Raw genomic sequence first — 27509 nt, forward strand, 5'->3', positions numbered from 1 at the left:
GAGTCAGTGTGTGTGGGACCCGTACCCCAGTGAGAGTCAGTGTGTGTGGGACCCATACCCCAGTAAGAGTCAGTGTGTGTGGGACCCGTACCCCAGTGAGAGTCAGTGTGTGTGGGACCTGTACCCCAGTGAGAGTCAGTGTGTGGGGGACCCGTACCCCAGTGAGAGTCAGTGTGTGAGGCACCCGTACCCCAGTGAGAGTCAGTGTGTGTGGGACCCGTACCCCAGTGAGAGTCAGTGTGTGTGGGTCCCGTACCCCAGTGAGAGTCAGTGTGTGTGGCACCCGTACCCCAGTGAGAGTCAATGTGTGTGGGACCCGTACCCCAGTGAGAGTCAGTGTGTGTGGCACCCGTACCCCAGTGAGAGTCAGTGTGTGTGGTACCCGTACCCCAGTGAGAGTCAGTGTGTGTGGGACCAGTACCCCAGTGAGAGTCAGTGTGTGTGGGACCCGTAACCCAGTGAGAGTCAGTGTGTGTGGGAGCCCTACCCCAGTGAGAGTCAGTGTGTGTGGGACCCGTACCCCAGTGAGAGTCAGTGTGCGTGGGACCCGTACCCCAGTGAGAGTCAGTCTGTGTGGGACCCGTACCCCAGTGAGAGTCAGTGTGTGTGGGACCCGTACCCCAGTGAGTGTCAGTGTGTGTGGGACCCGTACCCCAGTGAGAGTCAGTGTGTGTGGGACCCGTACCCCAGTGAGAGTCAGTGTGTGTGGGACCCGTACCCCAGTGAGAGTCAGTGTGTGTGGGACCCATACCCCAGTAAGAGTCAGTGTGTGTGGGACCCGTACCCCAGTGAGAGTCAGTGTGTGTGGGACCTGTACCCCAGTGAGAGTCAGTGTGTGGGGGACCCGTACCCCAGTGAGAGTCAGTCTGTGTGGGACCCGTACCCCAGTGAAAGTCAGTGTGTGTGGGACCCGTACCCCAGTGAGAGTCAGTGTGTGTGGGACCCGTACCCCAGTGAGAGTCAGTGTGTGTGGGACCCGTACCCCAGTGAGAGTCAGTGTGTGTGGGACCTGTACCCCAGTGAGACTCAGTGTGTGTGGGACCCGTACCCCAGTGAGAGTCAGTGTGTGTGGGACCCGTACCCCAGTGAGAGTCAGTGTGTGTGGGACCTGTACCCCAGTGAGAGTCAGTGTGTGGGGGACCCGTACCCCAGTGAGAGTCAGTCTGTGTGGGACCCGTACCCCAGTGAGAGTCAGTGTGTGTGGGACCCGTACCCCAGTGAGAGTCAGTGTGTGTGGGACCCGTACCCCAGTGAGAGTCAGTGTGTGTGGGACCCGTACCCCAGTGAGAGTCAGTGTGTGTGGGACCCGTACCCCAGTGAGAGTCAGTTTGTGTGGGACCCGTACCCCAGTGAGAGTCAGTGTGTGTGGGACCCGTACCCCAGTGAGAGTCAGTGTGTGTGGGACCCGTACCCCAGTGAGAGTCAGTGTGTGTGGGACCCGTACCCCAGTGAGAGTCAGTGTGTGTGGGACCCGTACCCCAGTGAGAGACAGTTTGTGTGGGACCCGTACCCCAGTGAGAGTCAGTGTGTGTGGGACCCGTACCCCAGTGACAGTCAGTGTGTGTGGAACCCACACCCCAGTGAGAGTCAGTGCGTGTGGGACCCGTACCCCAGTGAGAGTCAGTGTGTGTGGGACCCGTACCCCAGTGAGAGTCAGTGTGTGTGGGACCCGTACCCCAGTGAGAGTCAGTGTGTGTGGGACCCGTACCCCAGTGAGAGTCAGTGTGTGTGGAACCCGTACCCCAGTGAGAGTCAGTGTGTGTGGAACCCGTACCCCAGTGAGAGTCAGTGTGTGTGGGACCCGTACACCACTGAGAGTCAGTGTGTGTGTGGGACCCATACCCCAGTGAGAGTCAGTGTGTGTGGAACCCGTACCCCAGTGAGAGTCAGTGTGTGTGAGACCCGTACCCCTGTGAGAGTCAGTGTGTGTGGGACCCGTACCCCAGTGAGAGTCAGTGTGTGTGGGACCCGTACACCAGTGAGAGTCAGTGTGTGTGTGGGACCCATACCCCAGTGAGAGTCAGTGTGTGTGGAACCCGTACCCCAGTGAGAGTCAGTGTGTGTGGGACCCGTACCGCAGTGAGAGTCAGTGTGTGTGGGACCCATACCCCAGTGAGAGTCAGTGTGTGTGGGACCCGTACCCCAGTGAGAGTCAGTGTGTGTGGGACCCGTACCCCAGTGAGAGTCAGTGTGTGCGGGACCCGTACCCCAGTGAGAGTCGGTGTGTGACACTCGTACCCCAGTGAGAGTCAGTGTGTGTGGGACCCGTACCCCAGTGAGAGTCAGTGTGTGTGGGACCCGTACCCCAGTGAGAATCAGTTTGTGTGGGACCCGTACCCCAGTGAGAGTCAGTGTGTGTGGAACCCATACCCCAGTGAGTGTCAGTGTGTGTGGGACCCGTACCCCAGTGAGAGTCAGTGGGTGTGGGACCCGTACCCCAGTGAGAGTCAGTGTGTGTGGGTCCGGTACCCCAGTGAGAGTCAGTGTGTGGGGGACCCGTACCCCAGTGAGAGTCAGTGTGTGGGACCGTACCCCAGTGAGAGTCAGTGTGTGAGACCCGGACCCCAGTGAGAGTCAGTGTGTGTGGGACCCGTACCCCAGTGAGAGTCAGTGTATGTGAGACCCGGACCCCAGTGAGAGTCAGTGTGTGTGGGACCAGTACCCCAGTGAGAGTCAGTGTGTGTGGAACCCATACCGCAGTGAGAGTCAGTGTGTGTGGGACCCGTTCCCCAGTGAGAGTCAGTGTGTGTGGGACCCGTACCCCAGTGAGAGTCAGTGTGTGTGTGACCCGTACCCCAGTGAGAGTCAGTGTGTGTGGGACCCATACCCCAGTGAGAGTCAGTGTGTGTGGGACCCATACCCCAGTGAGAGTCAATGTGTGTGGGACCCGTACCCCAGTGAGAGTCAGTGTGTGTATGGAACCCGTACCCCAGTGAGAGCCAGTGTGTGTGGGACCCGTACCCCAGTGAGAGTCAGTGTGTGTGGGACCCGTACCCCAGTGAGAGTCAGTGTGTGTGGAACCCGTACCCCAGTGAGAGTCAGTGTGTGTGGGACCCGTACCCCAGTGAGAGTCAGTGTGTGTGGGACCCGTACCCCAGTGAGAGTCAGTGTGTGTGGGACCCGTACCCCAGTGAGAGTCAGTGTGTGTGGAACCAGTACCCCAGTGAGAGTCAGTGTTTGTGGGACCCGTACCCCAGTGAGAGTCAGTGTGTGTGGGACCCGTACCCCAGTGAGAGTCAGTGTGTGTGGGACCCGTACCCCAGTGAGAGTCAGTGTGTGTGGGACCCGTACCCCAGTGAGAGTCAGTGTGTGTGGGACCCGTACCCCAGTGAGAGTCAGTGTGTGTGGGACCCGTACCCCAGTGAGAGTCAGTGTGTGTGAGACTCGTACCCCAGTGAGAGTCAGTGTGTGTGAAACCCGTACCCCAATGAGAGTCAGTGAGTGTGGGACCCGTACCCCAATGAGAGTCAGTGTGTGGGACCTGTACCCCAGTGAGAGTCAGTGTGTGTGGGACCCGTACCCCAGTGAGAGTCAGTGTGTGTGGGACCCGTACCCCAGTGAGAGTCAGTGTGTGTGGGACACGTACCCCAGTGAGAGTCAGTGTGTGTGGAACCCGTACCCCAGTGAGAGTCAGTGTGTGTGGGAACCGTACCCCAGTGAGAGTCAGTGTGTGTGAGACCCGTACCCCAGTGAGAGTCAGTGTGTGTGAGACCCGTACCCTAGTGAGTGTCAGTGTGTGTGGGACCCGTACCCCAGTGAGAGTCAGTGTGTGTGGGACCCATACCCCAGTGAGAGTCAGTGTGTGTGAGACCCGTACCCCAGTGAGAGTCAGTGTGTGTGGGACCCGTACCCCAGTGAGAGTCAGTGTGTGTGGGACCCGTACCCCAGTGAGAGTCAGTGTGTGTGGGACCCGTACCCCAGTGAGAGTCAGTGTGTGTGGAACCTGTACCCCAGTGAGAGTCAATGTGTGTGGGACCCGTACCCCAGTGAGAGTCAGTGTGTGTGGGACCCGTACCCCAGTGAGAGTCAGTGTGTGTGGGATCCGTACCCCAGTGAGAGTCAGTGTGTGTGGGACCCGTACCCCAGTGAGAGTCAGTGTGTGTGGAACCCGTACCCCAGTGAGAGTCAATGAATGGGACCCGTACCCCAGTGAGAGTCAGTGTGTGTGGGACCCGTAACCCAGTGAGAGTCAGTGTGTGTGGGACCCGTTCCCCAGTGAGAGTCAGTGTGTGTGGGACCCGTACCCCAGTGAGAGTCAGTGTGTGTGGGACCCGTACCCCAGTGAGAGTCAGTGTGTGTGAGACCCGTACCCCAGTGAGAGTCAGTGTGTGTGGGACCCGTACCCCAGTGAGAGTCAGTGTGTGTGGGACCCGTACCCCAGCGAGAGTCAGTGTGTGTGGGACCCGTACCCCAGTGAGAGTCAGTGTGTATGGAACCCGTACCCCAGTGAGAGTCAATGTGTGTGGGACCCGTACCCCAGTGAGAGTCAGTGTGTGTGGGACCCGTACCCCAGTGAGAGTCAGTGTGTGTGGAACCCGTACCCCAGTGAGAGTCAGTGTGTGTGGGATCCGTACCCGAGTGAGAGTCAGTGTGTGTGGGACCCGTACCCCAGTGAGAGTCAGTGTGTGTGGGACCCGTACCCCAGTGAGAGTCAGTGTGTGTGGAACCCGTACCCTAGTGAGAGTCAGTGAATGGGACCCGTACCCCAGTGACAGTCAGTGTGTGTGGGACCCGTACCCCAGTGAGAGTCAGTGTGTGTGGGACCCGTTCCCCAGTGAGAGTCAGTGTGTGTGGGACCCGTACCCCAGTGAGAGTCAGTGTGTGTGGAGCCCGTACCCCAGTGAGAGTCAGTGTGTGTGGAACCCGTACCCCAGTGAGAGTCTGTGTGTGTGAACCTGTTCCATAGATAACTAAAAATAATCCAGCTGAATATAAACTTGTCATAGCTGGGAATGACACACACACAGATACAGACACACAGACAGACGCACACACACAGGCACTGACACACACAGGCACTGACACACACAGGCACACATACACACGCAGACACATACACACGCTGACACATACACACGCAGGCACATACACACGCAGGCACATACACACGCAGACACACAGATACTGACACACACACACACTGACGCACAGGCACATACACACGCTGACACATGCACACGTAGACACACGCAAACACATTCACACGCAGACACATAGACAGACACACTGACACACAGACACATACACACGCTGACAGACACATACACAGACAGATACACAGACAGACACACACACACACTGACGCACAGGCACATACACACGCAGACACACAGATACAGACACAGACAGACACATATAGGCACCGACCTCCCTGGCTGTTCGGGATATTTCTGTTTACAATATCCTTCCAGCGATGCGTACACCTTCTCACGGAGTGCCTCCACCTCTCCAGGATTAGACAGACCTTTGGCATCTACAAGGACCACAGATTTGCACAATTTATACATATCACTGCGTGAACATTATCATTATCAAGGCACTAAATGATTCTAACCAGTTCCAAGTACAGTGAGATATTAAGACGTGGGTTCAAACGGGGGACCATTTTTCAAATATATTCAAGACTGATTTCTGGATGTGTGAAAAGGGAAGCATTGTTTAATTTTGTCTGGGAAAAGAATGAATAAATGACGAGAACTCAAAAATAGTGATCATAACATGAATAATTTCAAAGTTTGATTTGATTTATTGTCACATGTACCGAAGTAAAGTGAAAAGTATTTTTCTGCGGCCGAGGGAACCTACACAGTACGTACACAGTAGACAAAAGAATAATGAACAGAGAACATTGACAAATGGTACATCGACAAACAGTGCTTGGTAACAGTGCAAGAGCAGCATAGGGCGTCGTGAATAGTGTTCTTACAGGGAACACATCAGTCCGGGGGGGAGTCGTTGAGGAGTCTTGTAGCTGTGGGAAGAAGCTGTTCCTATGTCTGGATGTGCGGGTCTTCAGACTTCTGTACCTTCTGCCTGATGGAAGGGTCTGGAAGAAGGCAATGCCTGGGTGGGAGGGGTCTCTGATAATGCTGTCTGCCTTCCTGAGGCAGCGGGAGGTGTAGACAGAGTCAGTGACCGGGTGGCAAGCTTGTGTGATGCGTTGGGCTGAGTTCACCACACTCTGCAGTTTCTTGCGATCTTGGACCGAGCAGTTGCCATAACAAGCTGTGATGCAGCCGGATAGGATGCTCTCTATCGCACAGAGTAGAACTAGCTAAGGTAGACTGGGAGCAAAGACTTTATGGTGAAACAGTTGAGGAACAGTGGAGAACCTTCCAAGCGATTTTCACAGTGCTCAGCAAAGGTTTATACCAACAAAAAGGAAGGACGGTAAAAAGAGGGAAAATCGACCGTGGATATCTAAGGAAATAAGGAAGAGTATCAAATTGAAGGAAAAAGCATACAAAGTAGCAAAGATTAGTGGGAGACTAGAGGACTGGGAAAACTTTACGGGGCAACAGAAAGCTACTAAAAAAGCTATAAAGAAGAGTAAGATAGATTATGAGAGTAAACTTGCTCAGAATATAAAAACAGATAGTAAAAGTTTCTACAAATATATAAAACAAAAAAGAGTGACTAAGGTAAATATTGGTCCTTTAGAGGATGAGAAGGGAGATTTAATAATGGGAGATGAGGAAATGGCTGAGGAACTGAACAGGTTTTTTGGGTCGGTCTTCACAGTGGAAGACACAAATAACATGCCAGTGACTGATGGAAATGAGGCTATGACAGGTGAGGACCTTGAGAGGATTGTTATCACCAAGGAGGTAGTGATGGGCAAGCTAATGGGGCAGCACGGTAGCACAGTGGTCAGCACAATTGCTTCACAGCTCCACGGTCCCAGGTTCGATTCCGGCTTGGGTCACTGTCTGTGCGGAGTCTGCACATCCTCCCCGTGTGTGCGTGGGTTTCCTCCGGGTGCTCCGGTTTCCTCCCACAGTCCAAAGATGTGCAGGTTAGGTGGATTGGCCATGATAAATTGCCCTTAGTGTCCAAAATTGCCCTTAGTGTTGGGTGGGGTTACTGGGTTATGGGGATAGGGTGGCGGTGTTGACCTTGGGTAGGGTGCTCTTTCCAAGAGCCGGTGCAGACTCGATGGGCCGAATGGCCTCCTTCTGCACTGTAAATTCTATAAATCCTCCAACCTGAGCTGGATAGAAATAAATATATAGTGTTGTCAAAAAGGGGAGCATTAAAAACTTTGAGCAAGTGGGAAGATTGAACCTAAATTAACAGAATTTAATGGGGGTGGGGGGGTCTGCTGATCAGGTTTAAATGAAAAATGTTGAAGACAACTATGAGTTCATTGAGTGAAAGAACACGAGGCCATTCAGTCGATCGTGCCTGTGCTATCTCTGATAGAGCTGGTCAATTAGCCTCACTCCTCCCTTGCTCTTTCCTCATAACCCTGCACATTCTGTTCGACCTATTAGATGCTGTGGGATGAAGAGTCAAAGTTCTGTTCCTTTTTCACCAACACTCTTTTATTTCTTCCAACAGACTCTGCACAAAACTCTAATTACACTTCACCAGCCACAAAGGTCACCTGAAGCCCCTTTACATATCAGTATCAATCATTGGATACTTAACATAAATGAGACAACTAATTGCAATGTCTCTTAATGCATTACTTAACTCTTAACCCTTTACTTAACATATTCCCCAACTTCAAGTACTTATTGCGCACCACGAATTACCCCTTCAGGTGGGGGTGAGCTGCCTTCTTGAACCCGCTGCAGCCCATGTGGTGTAGGTACTCCCGCTGTGCTGTTAGGGAGGGAGTTCCAGGATGTTGCCCCAGCGACAGTGAAGGAACGGTGATATATTTCCAAGTCAGGGTAATGAGTGACTTGGAGAAGAACCTCCAGGCGGTGGGGTTCCCAGGTATCTGCTGCTCTTGTCCTTCTAGATGGTAGAGGTTGTAGGTTTTGTTGGAGGAGGTTCTGCGAGTTCTGCAGTGCATCTTGTAGATGGTACACTTGCTACTGACCGTCGGTGGTGGAGGGAGTGAATATTTACAGTAGTGGTTCATGGATTGCCAATCAAGCGGGGCTGCTTTGTCCTGGATGGTGTTGAGCTTCTTGAGTGTTGTTGGAGCTGCGCTCATCCAGGCAAGTGGAGAGTATTCCATCACACTCCTGACTTGTGCCTTGTAGATGGTGGACAGGCTTTGGGAGTCAGGAGGGGAGTTACTCGCCATAGGATCCCATGAACAATTGCGTGATATTGAACGGATGATGGGTTTGAGTGACGTCTGTAGAGGGACAAGGGTTCGCCATGATGCCCGGATACCTCATTTGCATTTTTTCACAATTGTGCCCTAGGATCTCATCAGTGCAGCTAAGAGGCCGATGGCTATGATTTAATGGGCGCGATCCAACAGCCACACTGCGCCCGAAAAGCAGATCGCAGCGGCGCAGCGTGGTCGATAAAAGCTGGGAGAACGCACTCCCAGAATCTCCCTGGCTCGCAACACCTCACAAAATCCAACGTGATCTCGCAAGATGCTGCGATGTAAATGGGCAGGATTACTTTTTAGCAAATCTGCATATTAGACCGAGACAGCTCGTCTAACTTTAATGTGCAGATTCCCGAGGCGCTGGGATCTGTCCCCTCCGCGGCGGAGACCTCGGCAGAGTGCCGTTCAGCACCAGCCCCCACACACGGGGACCAGGCAGAACGGCACTCGTGGGGATTTCCCTGGGGAGCCAAGGCCCCAGGCACATTTGAGCAAGGTGGTATCCTGGCACTGTGGGGAAAGAAGGGGAAATTACTCCAGATGGTAAGGCAGTTGAATTAGCCAGAATTCTGTTGCAGATGAGACCGCTTCAGACAGAAAGAGAAATTTAAAAGTTTGAACTTGTACTCGAGAGAAACAAATCAGGAACAATGAACTTTAATTACAGGTTAGAGAGAGTCTAGTAGATTGGATGAGGAGGGAAGTCCCATTTGGAAGTTTGATTTAACCAATAATCTTCACAAAGTGCCGAAATCCAGTGAGGATGGAGTCGAACGACATTTTATCTCATTTTAGAAGGTGGCTACAAAGTTAAATAGCCAAAGTATACATGGCTCTCATTTTGCAAAATATTGTGATTGGGACGGCCATGAATGTGTATCCCAGTCTCAGTTAATTAGGTAGTTAAAATTGTGATATTCAGGCTTATGAGCCTGTTCCTGAAGCACAGTCGGTCTCCCCTATTCCATGGGTCACAACACAGATTTCAGTGATTTCTCCAGGGAGCTATCTGGCCAAGTATGTACTTTATTCATGAATCTCAGAACGATCGCTAAATATCCAGGCTCTTCAATAAGCAACAAAATTATTAGTTCATTATAAAACCAGACTTGTCCAGTATTAACACAGTACGAAATAGGAAGGTAGAATAATTACACGGTCCTAACTCTCTCACACACCAAAAAGATAATAAAATAAAAGGAATTCTGCCAAAAGGTTAAAAGTCGATGGTTCAAGGGACAAGGATAGATGATGGAGTCCTTGAAATGGTGGCTGGGTTATTCAGTTGGTTTCTCAACATTGGTCTGGGAAACAATCAATGATTGATCAATGAACACTTACCTGGTCCCGTTTTCGGTCCCTCTTTGCTGTTTTTTTTAAATTTTAGTGTTTAAGGCGGGAACAGGAAGTTCGACCCGCGGACTTCTGGGAAGACCCTCACCAATAAATTCTGGTGGAGAGGAAACCCGAGACACTACACATGTAGTGTCTCCCACCCGCCCTCCTCCTCTAACCTAATAATAAAACCCATTGGTGTGAGAGTAAGTACCATATTTTATTATTATTTTTTTTTTTTAATTTAATTTAGTTGTTAGCCAGATCTTTGTAGAAAGTTAGAGGAATGGCAGGGAAGGGAGTGCAATGTTCCTCCTGCAGGATGTTTGAGGTGAGGGATGCCGTTAGTGTCCCTGCTGATTTTACCTGCAGGAAGTGCTGCCATCTCCAGCTCCTCCAAGAACGAGTTAGGGAACTGGAGCTGGATTTGATTTTTATGTCATCATTGGCTACAGGAATAGTGCCAGAGGACTGGAGGATAGCAAATGTGGTCCCTTTGTTCAAAAAGGGGAGCAGACAACCCCGGCAACTATAGACCGGTGAGCCTCACGTCTGTAGTGGGTAAAGTCTTGGCGGGGATTATAAGAGACAAGATTTATAATCATCTAGATAGGAATAATATGATCAGGGATAGTCAGCATGGCTTTGTGAAGGGTAGGTCATGCCTCACAAACCTTATCGAGTTCTTTGAGAAGGTGACTGAACAGGTAGACGAGGGTAGAGCAGTTGATGTGGTGTATATGGATTTCAGCAAAGCGTTTGATAAGGTTCCCCACGGTAGGCTATTGCAGAAAATACGGAGGCTGGGGACTGAGGGTGATTTAGAGATGTGGATCAGAAATTGGCTAGCTGAAAGAAGACAGAGGGTGGTGGTTGATGGGAAATGTTCAGAATGGAGTTCAGTTACAAGTGGAGTACCACAAGGATCTGTTCTGGGGCCGTTGCTGTTTGTCATTTTTATCAATGACCTAGAGGAAGGCGCAGAAGGGTGGGTGAGTAAATTTGCAGACGATACTAAAGTCGGTGGTGTTGTCGATAGTGTGGAAGGATGTAGCAGGTTACAGAGGGATATAGATAAGCTGCAGAGCTGGGCTGAGAGGTGGCAAATGGAGTTTAATGTAGAGAAGTGTGAGGTGATTCACTTTGGAAGGAATAACAGGAATGCGGAATATTTGGCTAATGGTAAAGTTCTTGGAAGTGTGGATGAGCAGAGGGATCTAGGTGTCCATGTACATAGATCCCTGAAAGTTGCCACCCAGGTTGATAGGGTCGTGAAGAAGGCCTATGGAGTGTTGGCCTTTATTGGTAGAGGGATTGAGTTCCGGAGTCAGGAGGTCATGTTGCAGCTGTACAGAACTCTGGTACGGCCGCATTTGGAGTATTGCGTACAGTTCTGGTCACCGCATTATAGGAAGGACGTGGAGGCTTTGGAGCGGGTGCAGAGGAGATTTACCAGGATGTTGCCTGGTATGGAGGGAAAATCTTATGAGGAAAGGCTGATGGACTTGAGGTTGTTTTCGTTGGAGAGAAGAAGGTTAAGAGGAGACTTAATAGAGGCATACAAAATGATCAGGGGGTTAGATAGGGTGGACAGTGAGAGCCTTCTCCCGCGGATGGAAATGGCTGGCACGAGGGGACATAGCTTTAAACTGAGGGGTAATAGATATAGGACAGAGGTCAGAGGTAGGTTCTTTACGCAAAGAGTAGTGAGGCCGTGGAATGCCCTACCTGCTACAGTAGTGAACTCGCCAACATTGAGGGCATTTAAAAGTTTATTGGATAAACATATGGATGATAATGGCATAGTGTAGGTTAGATGGCTTTTGTTTCGGTGCAACATCGTGGGCCGAAGGGCCTGTACTGCGCTGTATTGTTCTATGTTCTATGATTCTTGTACTACTTTTCAGACAGAGTCAGTCGATTTCAGAGTGACTCTGAAGCAACTCCCAGTCAGTTTTTGCTTCGGGCTGGGAGTGTGATGGAATACTCTCCACTTGCCTGGATGAGTGCAGCTCCAACAACACTCATGTCTGGGTCTGTTGTCTTCTTTACTCAAAACAGTCGATACTTCTTGCTTTCCTCCCCCCCCCCAAAGCAAACCAGCCGACCAGCTTTTAAACAGTTTTCTGGACCTGGTTTTCATCAAAGCTGTAAAGCACCACATGGCCATTCTGTAAACAGTCCACCAGCAGCCCCAGGTTTCTCGTTTCTTTCAAACTGCTTCTTCACGGCATTTAAAATGCCGTCTTTTCCTGGAAAATCACAAGGGTCCTTCCCTTAACCCTTCATGGGACAGAGTCTTTTAAAAAACAATCTTCCAGAATATTCCCAGTCTTTGAAGATTAACTATTTTCCATGATTAAAGTGTTTACGACACATATCAGTTGAAATTCCAAACTTCAAAGAAAAGAAGAAATAAAACGTTGGTAGAATTTGCTCGGGAGAAAGAAATATTGTTTGAGAAGTGGTTTCAAATACTCAAGTTCAACAAACCTTTATGAATGTGAGGGGGCTAATGTTTGAAACAGCATCATAATAGCTATTATGTCACAACGGGAAGACCGTAGAGTTTCTGAGACAGGGGAAGCAGTGATTCTGCCTGATGGGATATCGTAGGAAGCCAGGGGTCAGTAAATCTCCGATTGTAAACTCACAGGGAAGCTGGAGCAATACAAGGAATAGAAAAGGTCCAATTTAGGGGGAAGGCAGAATCTGCTCCAGTCAATAAAAATGATAGTGTAGAGGACATAAGTGATGTAACAAACCCAGTATGCTTTTATGAAATATGACATCAAAAAGTAAATTGTTGGAAGCTGAATAGCAAACCTGTGGCAGTAATAGAAACTCTTTAGTACTCTTCAGAAAAGGCTGCACCAAAAAAGGATATGGGTGTTAGAACAGTGGCAATGGTACATGAAATCTATTCCTTCAGAATCGACTAGACTGGTGAATGTGGCCCAGGATAGTCATGGGGATTCTTCCTTAAATACAGCTAAATTGAGTCAAGTTGCTGGAAATTATCAAGGTTTTGAGTCAAAGGAATATTTGTTCCTTTACTCCCCCAACAGAACAGGCAATTTGAGAGACACTGGGGCCGATCAATCATTGATGGTGGTTGATGATACAAGATAGTTTGATGAAGGAAAAAGTATTAATAGTGTATTCATGGGATAGTCATAGAGGTCTATTGCTGGTCAAAAACACACATCCCCTTACCTTAAATCTATGTCCCCTGATCATTGACCCTCCACCCAGGCGGAACGTTTCTTCCTGTCTACTCTATCTATGCCCCTCATTTTAAACACACAATCATGTCTCCCCTCAGTCTCCACTGCTCCAAGAGGAGATGGATGAACCTGTTCCCTTTGTGCAAAGTCAATGTACAAAGTGACTTAGTAAATGGAATTTGCAGCGGTTGTTTCTCGTTTACCCATGGAAGGGGTAGGTTTAATATTGGGTGATGCTTTGCCAGGCTGAGACAGTGACAAAGAACACAAAGAACAAAGAAATGTACAGCACAGGAACAGGCCCTTCGGCCCTCCAAGCCCGTGCCGACCATGCTGCCCGACTAAACTACAATCTTCTACACTTCCTGGGTCCGTATCCCTCTATTCCCATCCTATTCATGTATTTGTCAAGATGCCCCTTAAATGTCACTATCGTCCCTGCTTCCACCACCTCCTCCAGTAGCGAGTTCCAGGCACCCACTACCCTCTGCGTAGAAAACTTGCCTCGTACATCTCCTCTAAACCTTGCCCCTCTCACCTTAAACCTATGCCCCCTAGTAATTGACCCCTCTACCCTGGGGAAAAGCCTCTGACTATCCACTCTGTCTATGCCCCTCATAATTTTGTATACCTCTATCAGGTCTCCCCTCAACCTCCTTCGTTCCAGTGAGAACAAACCGAGTTTATTCAACCGCTCCTCATAGCTAATGCCCTCCATACCAGGCAACATTCTGGTAAATCTCTTCTGCACCCTCTCTAAAGCCTCCACATCCTTCTGGTAGTGTGGCGACCAGAATTGAACACTATACTCCAAGTGTGGCCTAACTAAGGTTCTATATAGCTGCAACATGACTTGCCAATTCTTATACTCAATGCCCCGGCCAATGAAGGCAAGCATGCCGTATGCCTTCTTGACTACCTTCTCGACCTGTGTTGCCCCTTTCAGTGACCTGTGGACCTGTACTCCTAGATCTCTTTGACTTTCAATACTCTTGAGGGTTCTACCATTCACCGTATATTCCCTACCTGCATTAATTTGTCCGGATTAAACTCCATCTGCCATCTCTCCGCCCAAGTCTCCAAACAATCTAAATCCTGCTGTATCCTCCGACAGTCCTCATCGCTATCCGCAATTCCACCAACCTTTGTGTCGTCTGCAAACTTACTAATCAGACCAGTTACATTTTCCTCCAAATCATTTATATATACTACAAAGAGCAACGGCCCCAGCACTGATCCCTGTGGAACACCACTGGTCACAGCCCTCCAATTAGAAAAGCATCCTTCCATTGCTACTCTCTGCCTTCTATGGCCTAGCCAGTTCTGTATCCACCTTGCCAGCTCACCCCTGATCCCGTGTGACTTCAGCTTTTGTACTAGTCTACCATGAGGGACCTTGTCAAAGGCCTTACTGAAGTCCATGTAGACAACATCCACTGCCCTACCTGCATCAATCATCTTAGTGACCTCCTCAAAAAACTCTATCAAGTTAGTGAGACACGACCTCCCCTTCACAAAACCGTGCTGCCTCTCACTAATACGTCCATTTGCTTCCAAATGGGAGTAGATCCTGTCTCGAAGAATTCTCTCCAGTAATTTCCCTACCACTGAAGTAAGGCTCACCGGCCTGTAGTTCCCTGGATTATCCTTGCTACCCTTCTTAAACAGAGGAACAACATTGGCTATTCTCCAGTCCTCCGGGACATCCCCCGAAGACAGCGAGGATCCAAAGATTTCCGTCAAGGCCTCAGCAATTTCCTTTCCAGCCTCCTTCAGTATTCTGGGGTAGATCTCATCAGGCCCTGGGGACGTATCTACCTTAATATTTTTTAAGACACCCACCACCTCTTCTTTTTGGATCTCAATGTGACCCAGGCTATCTACACCCCCTTCTCCAGACTCAACATCTAGACCTGGTGACACCTGGTGACAACCGTGTTACAGCAGCTGCCTAATTGCCAAACTCCCAATAATTACTATGGCCAAACAGGGCAAGCTTGCTGCCGATTAGGAGGCATTGAAGGAACCAACTTTCACGCACAATTGAAGGGCAGAGGACCAACTTTCACGCACAAAAGACAAGTTTGATAATGAAAAATGGGAACAGTCAATTCAGCGTCAGTCACAGGAAATAGGATAATTAAGGTTGCCAACTGTGATTAATATAGTCCTGGAGATTTTATCACGTGACCTGCCCCTCCACCATTCATTGGCCAACACCTCCACCCTTGTGACGCACAGTCTTCCTGAGCAAATTACAGCAAAAAGACTCATTACCCAATAGGACTGTCAGCACTCTCCACTTTCAATACTTTCAAATCTGGTAAAGAGAAATGTTCAAAGAAATGTTTTTTAAGTGGCCCAAATGATTTTCCCCCAATTGATCTTCAATTTTTGGGTTTGTACGAGGAAGGTCATGTCACACGTTTAACTGAATTTTTTGAGGAGGTGACAAAAATGATTGATGAGGGAAGGGCTGTGGATGTTGTCTACATGGACTTTAGTGAAGCATTTGACAAGGTCCCTCATGGCAGGCTGGTGCAAAAGATTAGATCACATGGGGTCAGGGGTGAACTGGCTGGATGGATCCAGAACTGGCTTGGCCATAGAAGACAGAGGGTAGCAGTGGAAGGGTGTTTTTCCGAATGGAGGTCTGTAACTAGTGGTGTTCCGCAGGGATCAGTTCTGGGACCTCTGCTCTTTGTAATATATATAAATGACTTGGAAGAAAACGCAGCGAATCTGATTAGCAAGTTTGCGGATGATACTAAGATTGCAGGAGTTGTGGATAGTGATGAAGATTGTCACAGAATACAGCAGGATATAGATAGGCTGCAAAATTGGGCAGAGAAATGGCAGATGGAATTTAACCCGGACAAATGCGAGGTGATGCATTTTGGTAGAACCAATTCAGGTGGGATCTATAAAATAAACGGCAGAACCATCAGGAGCAGAGAGACAGAGAGATCTGGGCGTGCAGGTCCACAGATCCTTAAAAGTGGCAGCACAGGGGGAAATGATGATAAAGAAAGCATACGGCCTGCTTGCCTTCATAGGACGGGGTACAGAGTACAAAAGCTCAGAAATTATGTTACAGTTATATAGAATGTTGGTTAGGCCACATTTGGAATACTGTGTCCAATTCTGGTTACCGCACTACCAGAAGGACGTGGAGGCTTTGGAGAGAGTGCAGAAAAGGTTTACCGGGATGTTGCCTGGTATGCAGGGTATTAGCTATGAGGAGAGATTGAATAAACTGGGATTGTTCTCCCCAGAGAGACGGAGGCTGAGAGGCGACTTGATAGAAGTTTATAAAATTATTAGGGGCCTAGATAGGGTGAACAGTTGGAGGATTTTTCCCGAGGCCGGAAATGACAATTACAAGGGGGCACAGGTTCAAGGTGAGGGGGGGGGGGAGGTTCAGTGGAGATGTGCGGGGAAGTTTTTTACACAGAGGGTGGTGGTGGCCTGGAATGCACGGCCCAGTGAGGTGGCTGAGGCAGATACGTTAGCGACCTTTAAGGCTTATCTGGATAGGCCCATGAACAGACGGGGTACAGAAGGATACAGGCGGTTGGTCTGGGTAGGACACGTGGCCGGCGCAGGCTGGGAGGGCCGAAGGGCCTGTTCCTCTGCGGATTGTTCTTTTTGTTTCTTCTTTTCTTTTTTCACATCTTTTTTTAAAAAATATTTCCAATTAAGCGGCAGTTTAGCGTGGCCAATCCACCTACCCTGCACATCTTTTTTGGTTGGGGGGGAGGTGAGACCCATGCAGACACGGGGAGAATGTGATCCAGAACCGGGATCGAAGCCGGTTCCTCAGCCCCATGAGGCAGCGGTGCTAACCACTGTGCCGCCCCCGGTCGAAGCCGGTTCCTCAGCCCCATGGGGCAGCGGTGCTAACCACTGTGCCGCCCCCGATCGAAGCCGGTTCCTCAGCCCCATGGGGCAGCGGTGCTAACCACTGTGCCGCCCCCGATCGAAGCCGGTTCCTCAGCCCCATGAGGCAGCGGTGCTAACCACTGTGCCGCCCCCGATCGAAGCCGGTTCCTCAGCCCCATGGGGCAGCGGTGCTAACCACTGTGCCGCCCCCGATCTTCAATTTCCGGAGACTCCAGGCCAATCCGCAGAACATGAGAAATGTCTAAATGATAAACTTGTAGAAGCAAATTCAACAAAGATAGATCCTCAATTAAAACTTGATGAATTTCAACTATCAGATGACTCCATTAAATATTGTGAGAAGAGCCTTGAGCAGGAAAGGACATTGCTAATCAATCCAAACCCAGGCTAAGGAACGACGGGAACTTTGCTGCGGAAGAACAATGAAATTCTTTAACTTCAATGCAGTCTGGAGAAAGATGAGATGTGCTCTTTGGAACAGCACATCCGGAGTCTAAACACTGACAAAGTAAGGTTTAAGGAACAGTCTGAGGATTTAACGAGTTGAATTTGAGGAGCAGACATGGGAGAAAGGTTCCAGGGTGAACTGAATAGCCATGTGATGTTGGTAAGCTTGTATAAAGGTTCCATCGATGACTCTGAAACAAAGATAACTGAACTTCCCGGGCAGGCTCCATTCTGATGAAAAGATTAATAACCTTGGAAAAGAATTGGAAATTAAGAGAGTAAATAAACATTTGGATGAAATCATGAAAGAAAGTGTCAGAGAGAAGAATATGAATGTGTGCAAGACGATCTCCGATAAACTAGAATATCACTGCAGACAAAGCTTTCATCTGGTGTTGATCAAAACAACAAAACAAAAAATCTGTTATGGAAGAACTAAGTGAAGAAGATATTTTAAAGCGAGTAGTCTGTCAAATATACAGTTTCCATAGACAACATAAACGGATCATTGAAGGCGTGTTTCGGTTGACAGAGAATCATAGAATTTACAGTGCAGAAGGCCCATCAAGTGTGCCCCAGCCCTTGGAAAGAGCACCCCTACTTCAGCCCACACCTCCCCCCCGCACCCCATCCCCATAACCCAGTAACCCCACCCAACCTTTTGGGACACTAAAGGAAATTTAGCATGGTAAATCCACCGAACCCGCACATCTTTGGACTGTGGGAGGAAACACATGCAGACCCGGGGAGAACGTGCAGACTCCACACAGGCAGTGACCCAAGGCTGTGGAATCAAATCTGGGACCCTGGAGCTGTGAAGCAACAGTGCAACCATTGTGCTACCGTGCCGCCCAGTGTAAGGGAAATCCCATGAGAGACCTGGCAGGAAGCTATCTGCGGCGTTTGGTGTGACTAATATGAATCCATATGCGAAAGAGGGAAGACAGCCAGAGGATTGTTTTGTACTGACACCAGGACATTTTAAAAACCTTGGTACAAAATAGAAATACAAGCTGGTCAAGATGTTTCTGAAGAAAACTTTAACATATCTGCACTACCGTTGGCTGATCAGAGAAAGATTATTTTACTGTTGATGTATTCAGAGTTTAAAAGGGTGTGGGGGAAACGGCAGGCTCTCAGTTTGAATTCTATGATATTTGAATATTGCTAATCCTACTTGTTCATTTCTGACTTCTGTTCTGGTTAAAGCTTTGTAACTTTCGCAGCTTCTCTGTCTCCTTAACTGAGAACTCCCCCTGTCCCTTCTCCCTCTGGGACCTCTCCCTGTCCCTTCTCCCTCTGGGACCTCTCCCAGTCCCTTCTCCCTCTGGGACCTCTCCCTGTCCCTTCTCCCTCTGGGACCTCTCCCTGTCCCTTCTCCCTCTGGGACCTCTCCCTGTCCCTTCTCCCTCTGGGACCTCTCCCTGTCCCTTCTCCCTCTGGGACCTCTCCCTGTCCCTTCTCCCTCTGGGACCTCTCCCAGTCCCTTCTCCCTCTCCCTTCTCCCTCTGGGACCTCTCCCAGTCCCTTCTCCCTCTGGGACCTCTCCCTGTCCCTTCTCCCTCTGGGACCTCTCCCAGTTCCTTCTCCCTCTGGGACCTCTCCCTGTCCCTTCTCCCTCTGGGACCTCTCCCTGTCCCTTCTCCCTCTGGGACCTCTCCCTGTCCCTTCTCCCTCTGGGACCTCTCCCTGTCCCTTCTCCCTCTGGGACCTCTCCCAGTCCCTTCTCCCTCTGGGACCTCTCCCTGTCCCTTCTCCCTCTGGCACCTCTCCCTGTCCCTTCTCCCTCTGGGACCTCTCCCAGTCCCTTCTCCCTCTGGGACCTCTCCCAGTCCCTTCTCCCTCTGGGACCTCTCCCTGTCCCTTCACCCTCTGGGACCTCTCCCAGTCCCTTCTCCCTCTGGGACCTCTCCCCCTGTCCCTTCTCCCTCTGGGACCTCTCCCTGTCCCTTCTCCCTCTGGGACCTCTCCCCCTGTCCCTTCTCCCTCTGGGACATCTCCCTGTCCCTTCTCCCTCGGGGACCTCTCCTTGTCCCTTCTCCCTCTGGGACCTCTCCCTGTCCCTTCTCCCTCTGGGACCTCTCCCTGTCCCTTCTCCCTCTGGGACCTCTCCCTGTCCCTTCTCCCTCTGGGACCTCTCCCTGTCCCTTCTCCCTCTGGGACCTCTCCCTGTCCCTTCTCCCTCTGGGACCTCTCCCAGTCCCTTCTCCCTCTGGGACCTCTCCCAGTCCCTTCTCCCTCTGGGACCTCTCCCTGTCCCTTCTCCCTCTGGGGGACCTCTCCCTGTCCCTTCCTCCCTCTGGGAACCTCTCCCTGTCCACTTCTCCCTCTGGGACCTCTCACCTGTCCCCCTCTCCTGTCCCTTCTCCCCGCCTGGGACACTCTCCCTGTCCCTTTCCACTGGGACCTCTCCCTGTCCCTTCTCCCTCTGGGAACCTCTCCCTTTCCCCTTCGGAGAGGCCCCGCTGCGGACCAGTTGGGTAGGAGCTGATCCGCAAGCAGAGGGGGCTTTGGCAGGGGCTGTCCCTTCGGAGAGGCCGCTGCGGACCAGTTGGGTAGGAGCTGATCCGCAAGCAGAGGGGGCTTTGGCAGGGGCTGGGGGCACTGGTGGGTGGGTGGTCCGGGGGTGTCGAGCCTGGCCAAATGTGGGCACTACTTGGCAGGCCGTGTCCACGCGCAGTCTGCGCCATGTTGCAAGGCGCGGCCACGAACCCAGCAAGTCTCCGGCCATATCGGCAGCTAGAGCCGGGGGATATACTCGACGTGCCTGCTAGCCCCCCACTGCACGGAGGATATACTCGACGTACCTGCTAGCCCCCCACTGCACGGAGGATATACTCGACGTACCTGCTAGCCCCCCACTGCACGGAGGATATACTCGACGTGCCTGCTCGCCCCCCACTGCACGGAGGATATACTCGACGTACCTGCTAGCCCCCCACTGCACGGAGGATATACTCGACGTACCTGCTAGCCCCCCACTGCACGGAGGATATACTCGACGTACCTGCTAGCCCCCCACTGCACGGAGGATATACTCGACGTACCTGCTAGCCCCCCACTGCACGGAGGATATACTCGACGTACCTGCTAGCCCCCCACTGCACGGAGGATCGCTGCAGCTTTTGCACCATTTGTACCGGTATATAAAGCCACTGTTCCCACGCCGGTCAGCTCCTAGTCTGGAAATCGGAGAATCCAGTCCACTGTCTCTAATTAACTATTCCCAGGAAACCCTCTTAATATAAACAAAAATCCATTAGCTCCAACTTTTATGATGCTTTAATTGCACCTCTGACTCACAAAATACCTTGCTGTCTTTCAAACCAGGATTTTTAAAAACAGGACTGCAGCAGTCAGCCACATAATTGCAGTGTTTATGCTAGCCTACTTGTGATCAGTACAGGCTTGAAGGGCTGAAGGGCCTGTTCCTGTGCTGTAATGTTCTTTGTAATAATAAAGATTATTATTATTAATATGAATAACCTAGGATTTTAACCCTTATTGCCCCAGCGCGATAGCATAGTGGTTAGCACAATTGCTTCACAGCTCCAGGGTCCCAGGTTCGATTCCGGCTTGGGTCACTGTCTGTGCGGAGTCTGCACATCCTCCCCGTGTCTGCGTGGGTTTCCTCCGGGTGCTCCGGTTTCCTCACACAGTCCAAAGCTGTGCAGGTTAGGTGGATTGGCCGTGATAAATTGCCCTTCGTGTTTAAAAAGGTTGGGTGGGGTTACTGGGTTACGGGGATAGGGTGGAGGTGTGGGCTTGGGTAAGGTGCTCTTTCCAAGGGCCGGTGCGGACTCGATGGGCCGAATGGCCTCCTTCTCCACTGTAAATTCTATGATTTTATGATTCTATTCTCTCCGCAAGTGACTTACAAGGAATGCAGTGGCATAGTGGTATTGTCGGTGGACTAGTAAAGCAGAGACCCAGAGTAACGCTCTGGGATCCCAAGTCCGAATCCCACCACTGCAGATGGTGAAATTTAAATTCAATAAAAATCTGGAATTAAAGGTCTAATGATGCCCATTGTCGATTGTCGTAAAAACCCATCTGGGTCACTTTAGGGAAGGAAATCTGCCGTCCTTACCCGGTCTGGCCTACAATAAATGCTGACCCAGCCACACCCACATCCCATCAACAAATCCTTTTAAATCTCCAACTTGCCTCATTTAAACCAAACATTGTTGGACCCTATCGGGATTTTACCAAACCCTTGGGGCCAAGGATTATAACAGGAATTAATGATAAATAATACAGAATATCAATCCAGCTACAATTGCAGACACGCTGCTCTAGATAACAGACTAAAGCCACAGATGTTGAATATGTAAATTCACCAAGACAAGAGCAGTGGAAATTAGGAGTATTGATGTCCCCATACCTGGGTTGAAGAGTACGATAGCTCGCAAACAGCCCAACTCGGTCTTGTCCATTTGCATATCACGCATTTTAGAAACAAGCTCTGTCAGAACTCTGGAAAAGATTAAAGTTTCAGAATAAAAGACAGCTGAAATCTCCAGAGATTATTTCAATAAGGATCGATCTCAGCTTCCAGATTCAAACCAAAATCCATGGCTTTCGGTTAAAGCCTGTCCAAATACTGCACAGCTCCCATTTTCCTCCTTGCCCCCAGATCCCACAAAACCCCATTTCCCGAGGGGCGGCATGTGGCGCAGTGGTTAGCACTGGGACTGCGGCGCCGAGGACCTGGGTTCGAATCCCGGTCCCGGGTCACTGTCCGTGTGGAGTTTGCACATTCTCCCCGTGTCTGCGTGGGTCTCACCCCCACAACCCAAAGATTTGCAGGGTAGGTGGATTGGCCGCGCTAAATTGCCCCTTAATTGGAAAAAAAAAAATTGGGTATTCTAAATGATTAAAAAAAACATTTCCCCAACTCCAAATCCCTTCCCGATCCACCCCCTCACCCCCCCACTCCACCCCCCCCACTCCACACCCACCCCCACTCCACACCCACCCCCACGCCACACCCACCCCCACTCCACACCCACCCCACGCCACACCCACCCCCACGCCACACCCCCCCCACTCCACACCCACCCCCACGCCACACCCACCTCCACGCCACACCCACCCCCACGCCACACCCACCCCCACGCCACCCCCACCCCCACGCCACCACCACGCCACACCCACGCCACACCCACCCCCACGCCACACCCACCCCCACGCCACACCCACCCCCACGCCACACCCACCCCCACTCCACACCCACCCCCACGCCACCCCCACCCCCACTCCGCAGCCACACCCCCACTCCGCAGCCACACCCCCACTCCGCAGCCACACTCCCACTCCACACCCACCCCCACTCCGCGGCCACACCCCCACTCCACGGTCCCACTCCGCAGCCACACCCCCACTCCACAGCCACACCCCCACCCCCACTCCCACCCCCACTCCGCAGCCACACCCCCACTCCACACCCACCCCCACTCCGCAGCCACACCCCCACGCCACCCCCACCCCCACTCCGCAGCCACACCCCCACTCCGCAGCCACACTCCCACTCCACCCCCACCCCGCAGCCACACCCCCACTCCGCACCCACCCCCACTCCGCAGCCACACCCCCACTCCGCACCCACCCCCACTCCGCAGCCACACCCCCACTCCGCAGCCACACCCCCACTCCGCAGCCACACCCCCACTCCGCACCCACCCCCACCCCGCAGCCACACCCCCACTCCGCACCCACCCCCACTCCGCAGCCACACCCCCACTCCACACCCACCCCCACTCCGCAGCCACACCCCCACCCCGCGGACACGGCCCCACCCCGCGGACACGGCCCCACCCCGCGGACACGGCCCCACCCCGCGGACACGGCCCCACCCCGCGGACACGGCCCCACCCCGCGGACACGGCCCCACCCCGCGGACACGGCCCCACCCCGCGGACACGGCCCCACCCCGCGGACACGGCCCCACCCCGCGGACACGGCCCCACCCCGCGGACACGGCCCCACCCCGCGGACACGGCCCCACCCCGCGGACACGGCCCCACCCCGCGGACAGGATGAGGGGCGACTTGATAGAGGTTTATAAGATGATCAGGGGAATATATAGAGTAGACAGTCAGAGACTTTTTCCCCGGGTGGAACAGACCATTACAAGGGGACATAAATTTAAGGTGAAAGGTGGAAGATATAGGAGGGATGTCAGAGGTAGGTTCTTTACCCAGAGAGTAGTGGGGCATGGAATGCACTGCCTGTGGAAGTAGTTGAGTCGGAAACATTAGGGACCTTCAAGCAGCTATTGGATAGGTACATGGATTACGGTAAAATGATATAGTGTAGATTTATTTGTTCTTAAGGGCAGCACGGTAGCATTGTGGATAGCACAATGCTTCACAGCTCCAGGGTCCCAGGTTCGATTCCGGCTTGGGTCACTGTATGTGCGGAGTCTGCACGTCCTCCCCGTGTCTGCGTGGGTTTCCTCCGGGTGCTCCGGTTTCCTCCCACAGTCCAAAGACGTGCAGGTGAGGTGAATTGGCCAATGATAAATTGCCCTTAGTGTCCAAAATTGCCCTTGGTGTTGGGTGGAGGTGTTGACTTTGGGTAGGGGGCTCTTTCCAAGAGCTGGTGCAGACTCAATGGGCCGAATGGCCTCCTGCACTGTAAATTCAATGATAATCTATGATTAATCTATGACAAAGGTTCGGCACAACATCGTGGGCCAAAGGGCCTGTTCTGTGCTGTATTTTCTATGTTTTATGTTCTATGACACGGCCCCACTCCGCAGCCCCACCCCCACTCCGCAGCCCCACCCCCACTCCGCAGCCCCACCCCCACTCCGCAGCCCCACCCCCACTCCGCGGCCCCAATCTGCTGACACGCCCCGACTCCGCAGCCCCACCCCCACTCCGCAGCCCCACCCCCACTCCGCAGCCCCACCCCCCACTCCACAGCCCCACCCCCCACTCCGCAGCCCCACCCCCACTCCGCAGCCCCACCCCCACTCCGCAGCCCCACCCCCACTCCGCGGCCCCAAACTGCTGACACGCCCCGACTCCGCAGCCCCACCCCCACTCCGCAGCCCCACCCCCACTCCGCAGCCCCACCCCCACTCCGCAGCCCCACCCCCACTCCGCAGCCCCACCCCCACTCCGCGGCCCCAATCTGCTGACACGCCCCGACGCCGCAGCCCCACCCCCACTCCGCAGCCCCACCCCCACTCCTCAGCCCCACCCCCACTCCTCAGCCCCACCCCCACTCCGCGGCCCCACTCCGCAGCCCCGCCCCCACTTCGCAGCCCCGCCCCCGCTCCGCAGCCCCACCCCCGCTCCGCAGCCCCACCCCCGCTCCGCAGCCCCACCCCCGCTCCGCAGCCCCACCCCCGCTCCGCAGCCCCACCCCCGCTCCGCAGCCCCACCCCCGCTCCGCAGCCCCACCCCCACTCTGCAGCCCCACTCCGCGGCCCCAATCTGCGGTCATGCCCCCACTCCACAGCCACACTCCCACTCTGCGGCACCACTCCACAGCCCCACTCTGCGGGCACGTCCCCATGCCGTGGCCATGCCCCCAGCCGCGGCCACACCCCCACTCCACAGCCACTCTTCACCCCCCCCCCCCCCCCCCCTCCCACTGCAGCTAACCCCAAACCACCTTCTGCTGCAGTGGATAATTTGAATTACTCTGCACCTATACCCAGTATGCAGGGTGTCACTGCTACTCCATAACTGAGTGAATCCACTCCCATCCCCACCCCACCTCAAGTCAGGGATTAAAGTAGCTCACCTGTCGAAGATGGCCCCCACCCCAGCACTGTGGGCACTGTTCCTGTGAACATGGAGACCAGTTGCCAGCAGAATGCCATCTTTCACGGTGATGGAACGATGTGAAAATGAAGCAATGAGCAGTTCATTCCAGCCTGAAAACACAATACAGGTGTAGCCAAGTGAGGCAAGATGTCACACTGAATACCCAGTGCTCACAGTTCTCAGAATTCTCAACTTCTGTACTCCAGCCCTGCTTGTTCCACGAGATAAATCCTTGCATTCCTGCCCAGCCACACCATCCTGCCAGAATGCACCTTTCTGACTGACTGACCTCCCCATCAGCTCCAGGCACAAAGACTGGTTATAACAGTCTGTGCTACAGCTCCCCTTTCTCAGCTCTGGCGAACTCTGCTCCCTTTTTATCAGTCAGTGCGTTCCTCCACTTCACAATCAGCATCGTTATGCGCGTGTGATGTGTTTGCGCAATCACGACACAGTCACAACTCAGTACAACCGAGTGTGCACGGGAAGAAGCATTAAGTGGGTGAATATGGGAAAGGGGGTCCCTCTCTAAACCTCTCCACCTTAAAACCTACTCACTTGACCAGGCCTTTGGTCACCTTTCCTTTTTTTAAAAAATATGTTTATTCAGATTTTTCCAACAAAATTTTAACAAACCCCCCGCACCCCCACATAACAAAAGGAAAAAGAACACAAACACAACAATCGAAAATAATACAAAACTTATACATTGGGTTTCCCCCGTGTATACTAACCCCCCTATATGACATTCAAAGGTACCCTTGGGGAATCCCACCCCCCCCACCCACCCAAATACCCTCCTCGAAAGAGACCTCCCCCCCTCACCCTTGGGTTGCTGCTGCTGCTGACCTCCTCCTAACGCTCCGTGAGATAGTCTAGGAACGGTTGCCACCGCCTGAGGAACCCCTGCACAGACCCTCTCAAGGCAAACTTTATCCTCTCCAACTTGATGAACCCTGCCATGTCATTTATCCAGGCTTCCACACTGGGGGGGGCTTCGCCTCCTTCCGCATTAGCAAGATCCTCCGCCGGGCTACCAGGGACGCAAAGGCCAGGATACCGGCCTCTTTCGCCTCCTGCACTCCCGGCTCATCCGTTACCCCAAATAGTGCCAACCCCCAACTCGGCTTGACCTGGACTTTCACTACCTTGGACACCGTCCTCGCGAAACCCCTCCAAAACCCATCCAGTGCCGGGCACGACCAGAACATGTGGACGCGATTCGCCGGGCATCCCGAGCACCTCCCACACCTGTCCTCCATCCCAAAGAACCTACTCAACCTCGCCCCTGTCATATGCGCTCCATGAGTAACCTTAAATTGTATTAGGCTGAGCCTGGCGCAAGAGGAAGAGGAGTTAACCCTACTCAGGGCATCAGCCCACAGACCCTCATCAATCTCCTCCCCAAGCTCCTCCTCCCACTTGCCCTTTAACTCCTCCACCGAGGCCTCCTCCTCTTCTTTCATCTCCTGATATATTGCCGAAACCTTGACTTCTCCAACCCATACTCCCAAAATCACCCTGTCCTGAATCCCCTGTGCCGGGAGCGACGGGAATTCCCTCACCTGCCTCCTCACAAACACCCTCACTTGCATATACCTGAACGCATTTCCCGAGGGTAGCCCAAACTTCTCCTCCAGCGCCCCTAGGCTCGCAAACGTCCCATCTATAAACAGGTCCACCATTCTTCTAATCCCTGCCCGATGCCAGCTCCGAAACCCCCCATCCATCCTTCCCGAGACGAACCGATGGTTCTCCCAAATCGGGGACCAAACCGAGGTTTCCACCTCGCCCCTATGCCGTCTCCACTGCCCCCAGATCTTCAACGTTGCCGCCACCACCGGACTCGTGGTGTACCTTGTCGGCGAGAGCGGCAGCGGTGCTGTCGCCAGCGCCCTCAGGCTCATGCCCCTGTAGGACGCCATCTCCAACCTCTTCCACGCCGCCCCCTCTCCCTCTATTACCCACTTACGGATCATCGCCACGTTGGCTGCCCAATAATAGCCACCCAGATTCGGCAGCGCTACGTCCCTGCTACGCTCCAGAAACACCTTCTTCGCCCTCGGGGTCTTATTCGCCCACACGAAAACCATGATGCTCCTACCTACCCTCGTTGGCCTTGGGTCTCCTTGCCAGGACCCGGTGCGCCCCATCTAGCTCCAGGGGCCTCGGGAAGGCTCCCGCGCCCATCAGCGAATTGAGCATCGTGCTCATATATGCCCCGGCATCGGCCCCTCCACTCCTTCAGGGAGACCCAGAATCCGAAGGTTCTTCCTCCTCGACCTATTCTCCAGGTCCTCAAATTTTTCCGCCCACCTCTTGTGCAGCGCCTCGTGCGCCTCCACCTTCACCGCCAGGCCCAAGATCTCGTCCTCGTTCTCCAAGGCTTTTTGCCGCACTCCCAGATCGCCGCCCCTTGGGCCTTCTGGGTCTCCACTAGCTTCTCAATCGCCGCCTTCATTGGCGCCAGCATTTCGGTTTTCAGCTCCTCAAAGCAGCATTTAAGAAACTCCTGCT

At 52.6% G+C, this 27509-nt stretch overlaps 1 protein-coding gene across 6 annotated transcripts in view; it reads right to left on the bottom strand.

Annotated features, from left to right (window-relative positions):
• The window catches only part of LOC140399363 (retinoic acid receptor RXR-alpha-A), a 348218-nt gene that overhangs the window by 2260 nt on the left and 318449 nt on the right, over positions 1-27509 (bottom strand). For all 6 annotated transcript variants that reach the window (XM_072488939.1, XM_072488940.1, XM_072488936.1 and 3 more), the window contains exons 7-9: positions 24970-25102; positions 21596-21687; positions 5368-5473 (exon numbers count right to left, since the gene is read on the bottom strand). In XM_072488939.1, the coding sequence (XP_072345040.1) occupies positions 5368-5473; positions 21596-21687; positions 24970-25102 (331 nt within the window). The remainder of the gene's footprint in view (positions 1-5367; positions 5474-21595; positions 21688-24969; positions 25103-27509) is intronic.

This window comes from Scyliorhinus torazame, chromosome 22 (genome assembly GCF_047496885.1).
Source record: "Scyliorhinus torazame isolate Kashiwa2021f chromosome 22, sScyTor2.1, whole genome shotgun sequence".
Taxonomy (NCBI): domain Eukaryota; kingdom Metazoa; phylum Chordata; class Chondrichthyes; order Carcharhiniformes; family Scyliorhinidae; genus Scyliorhinus; species Scyliorhinus torazame.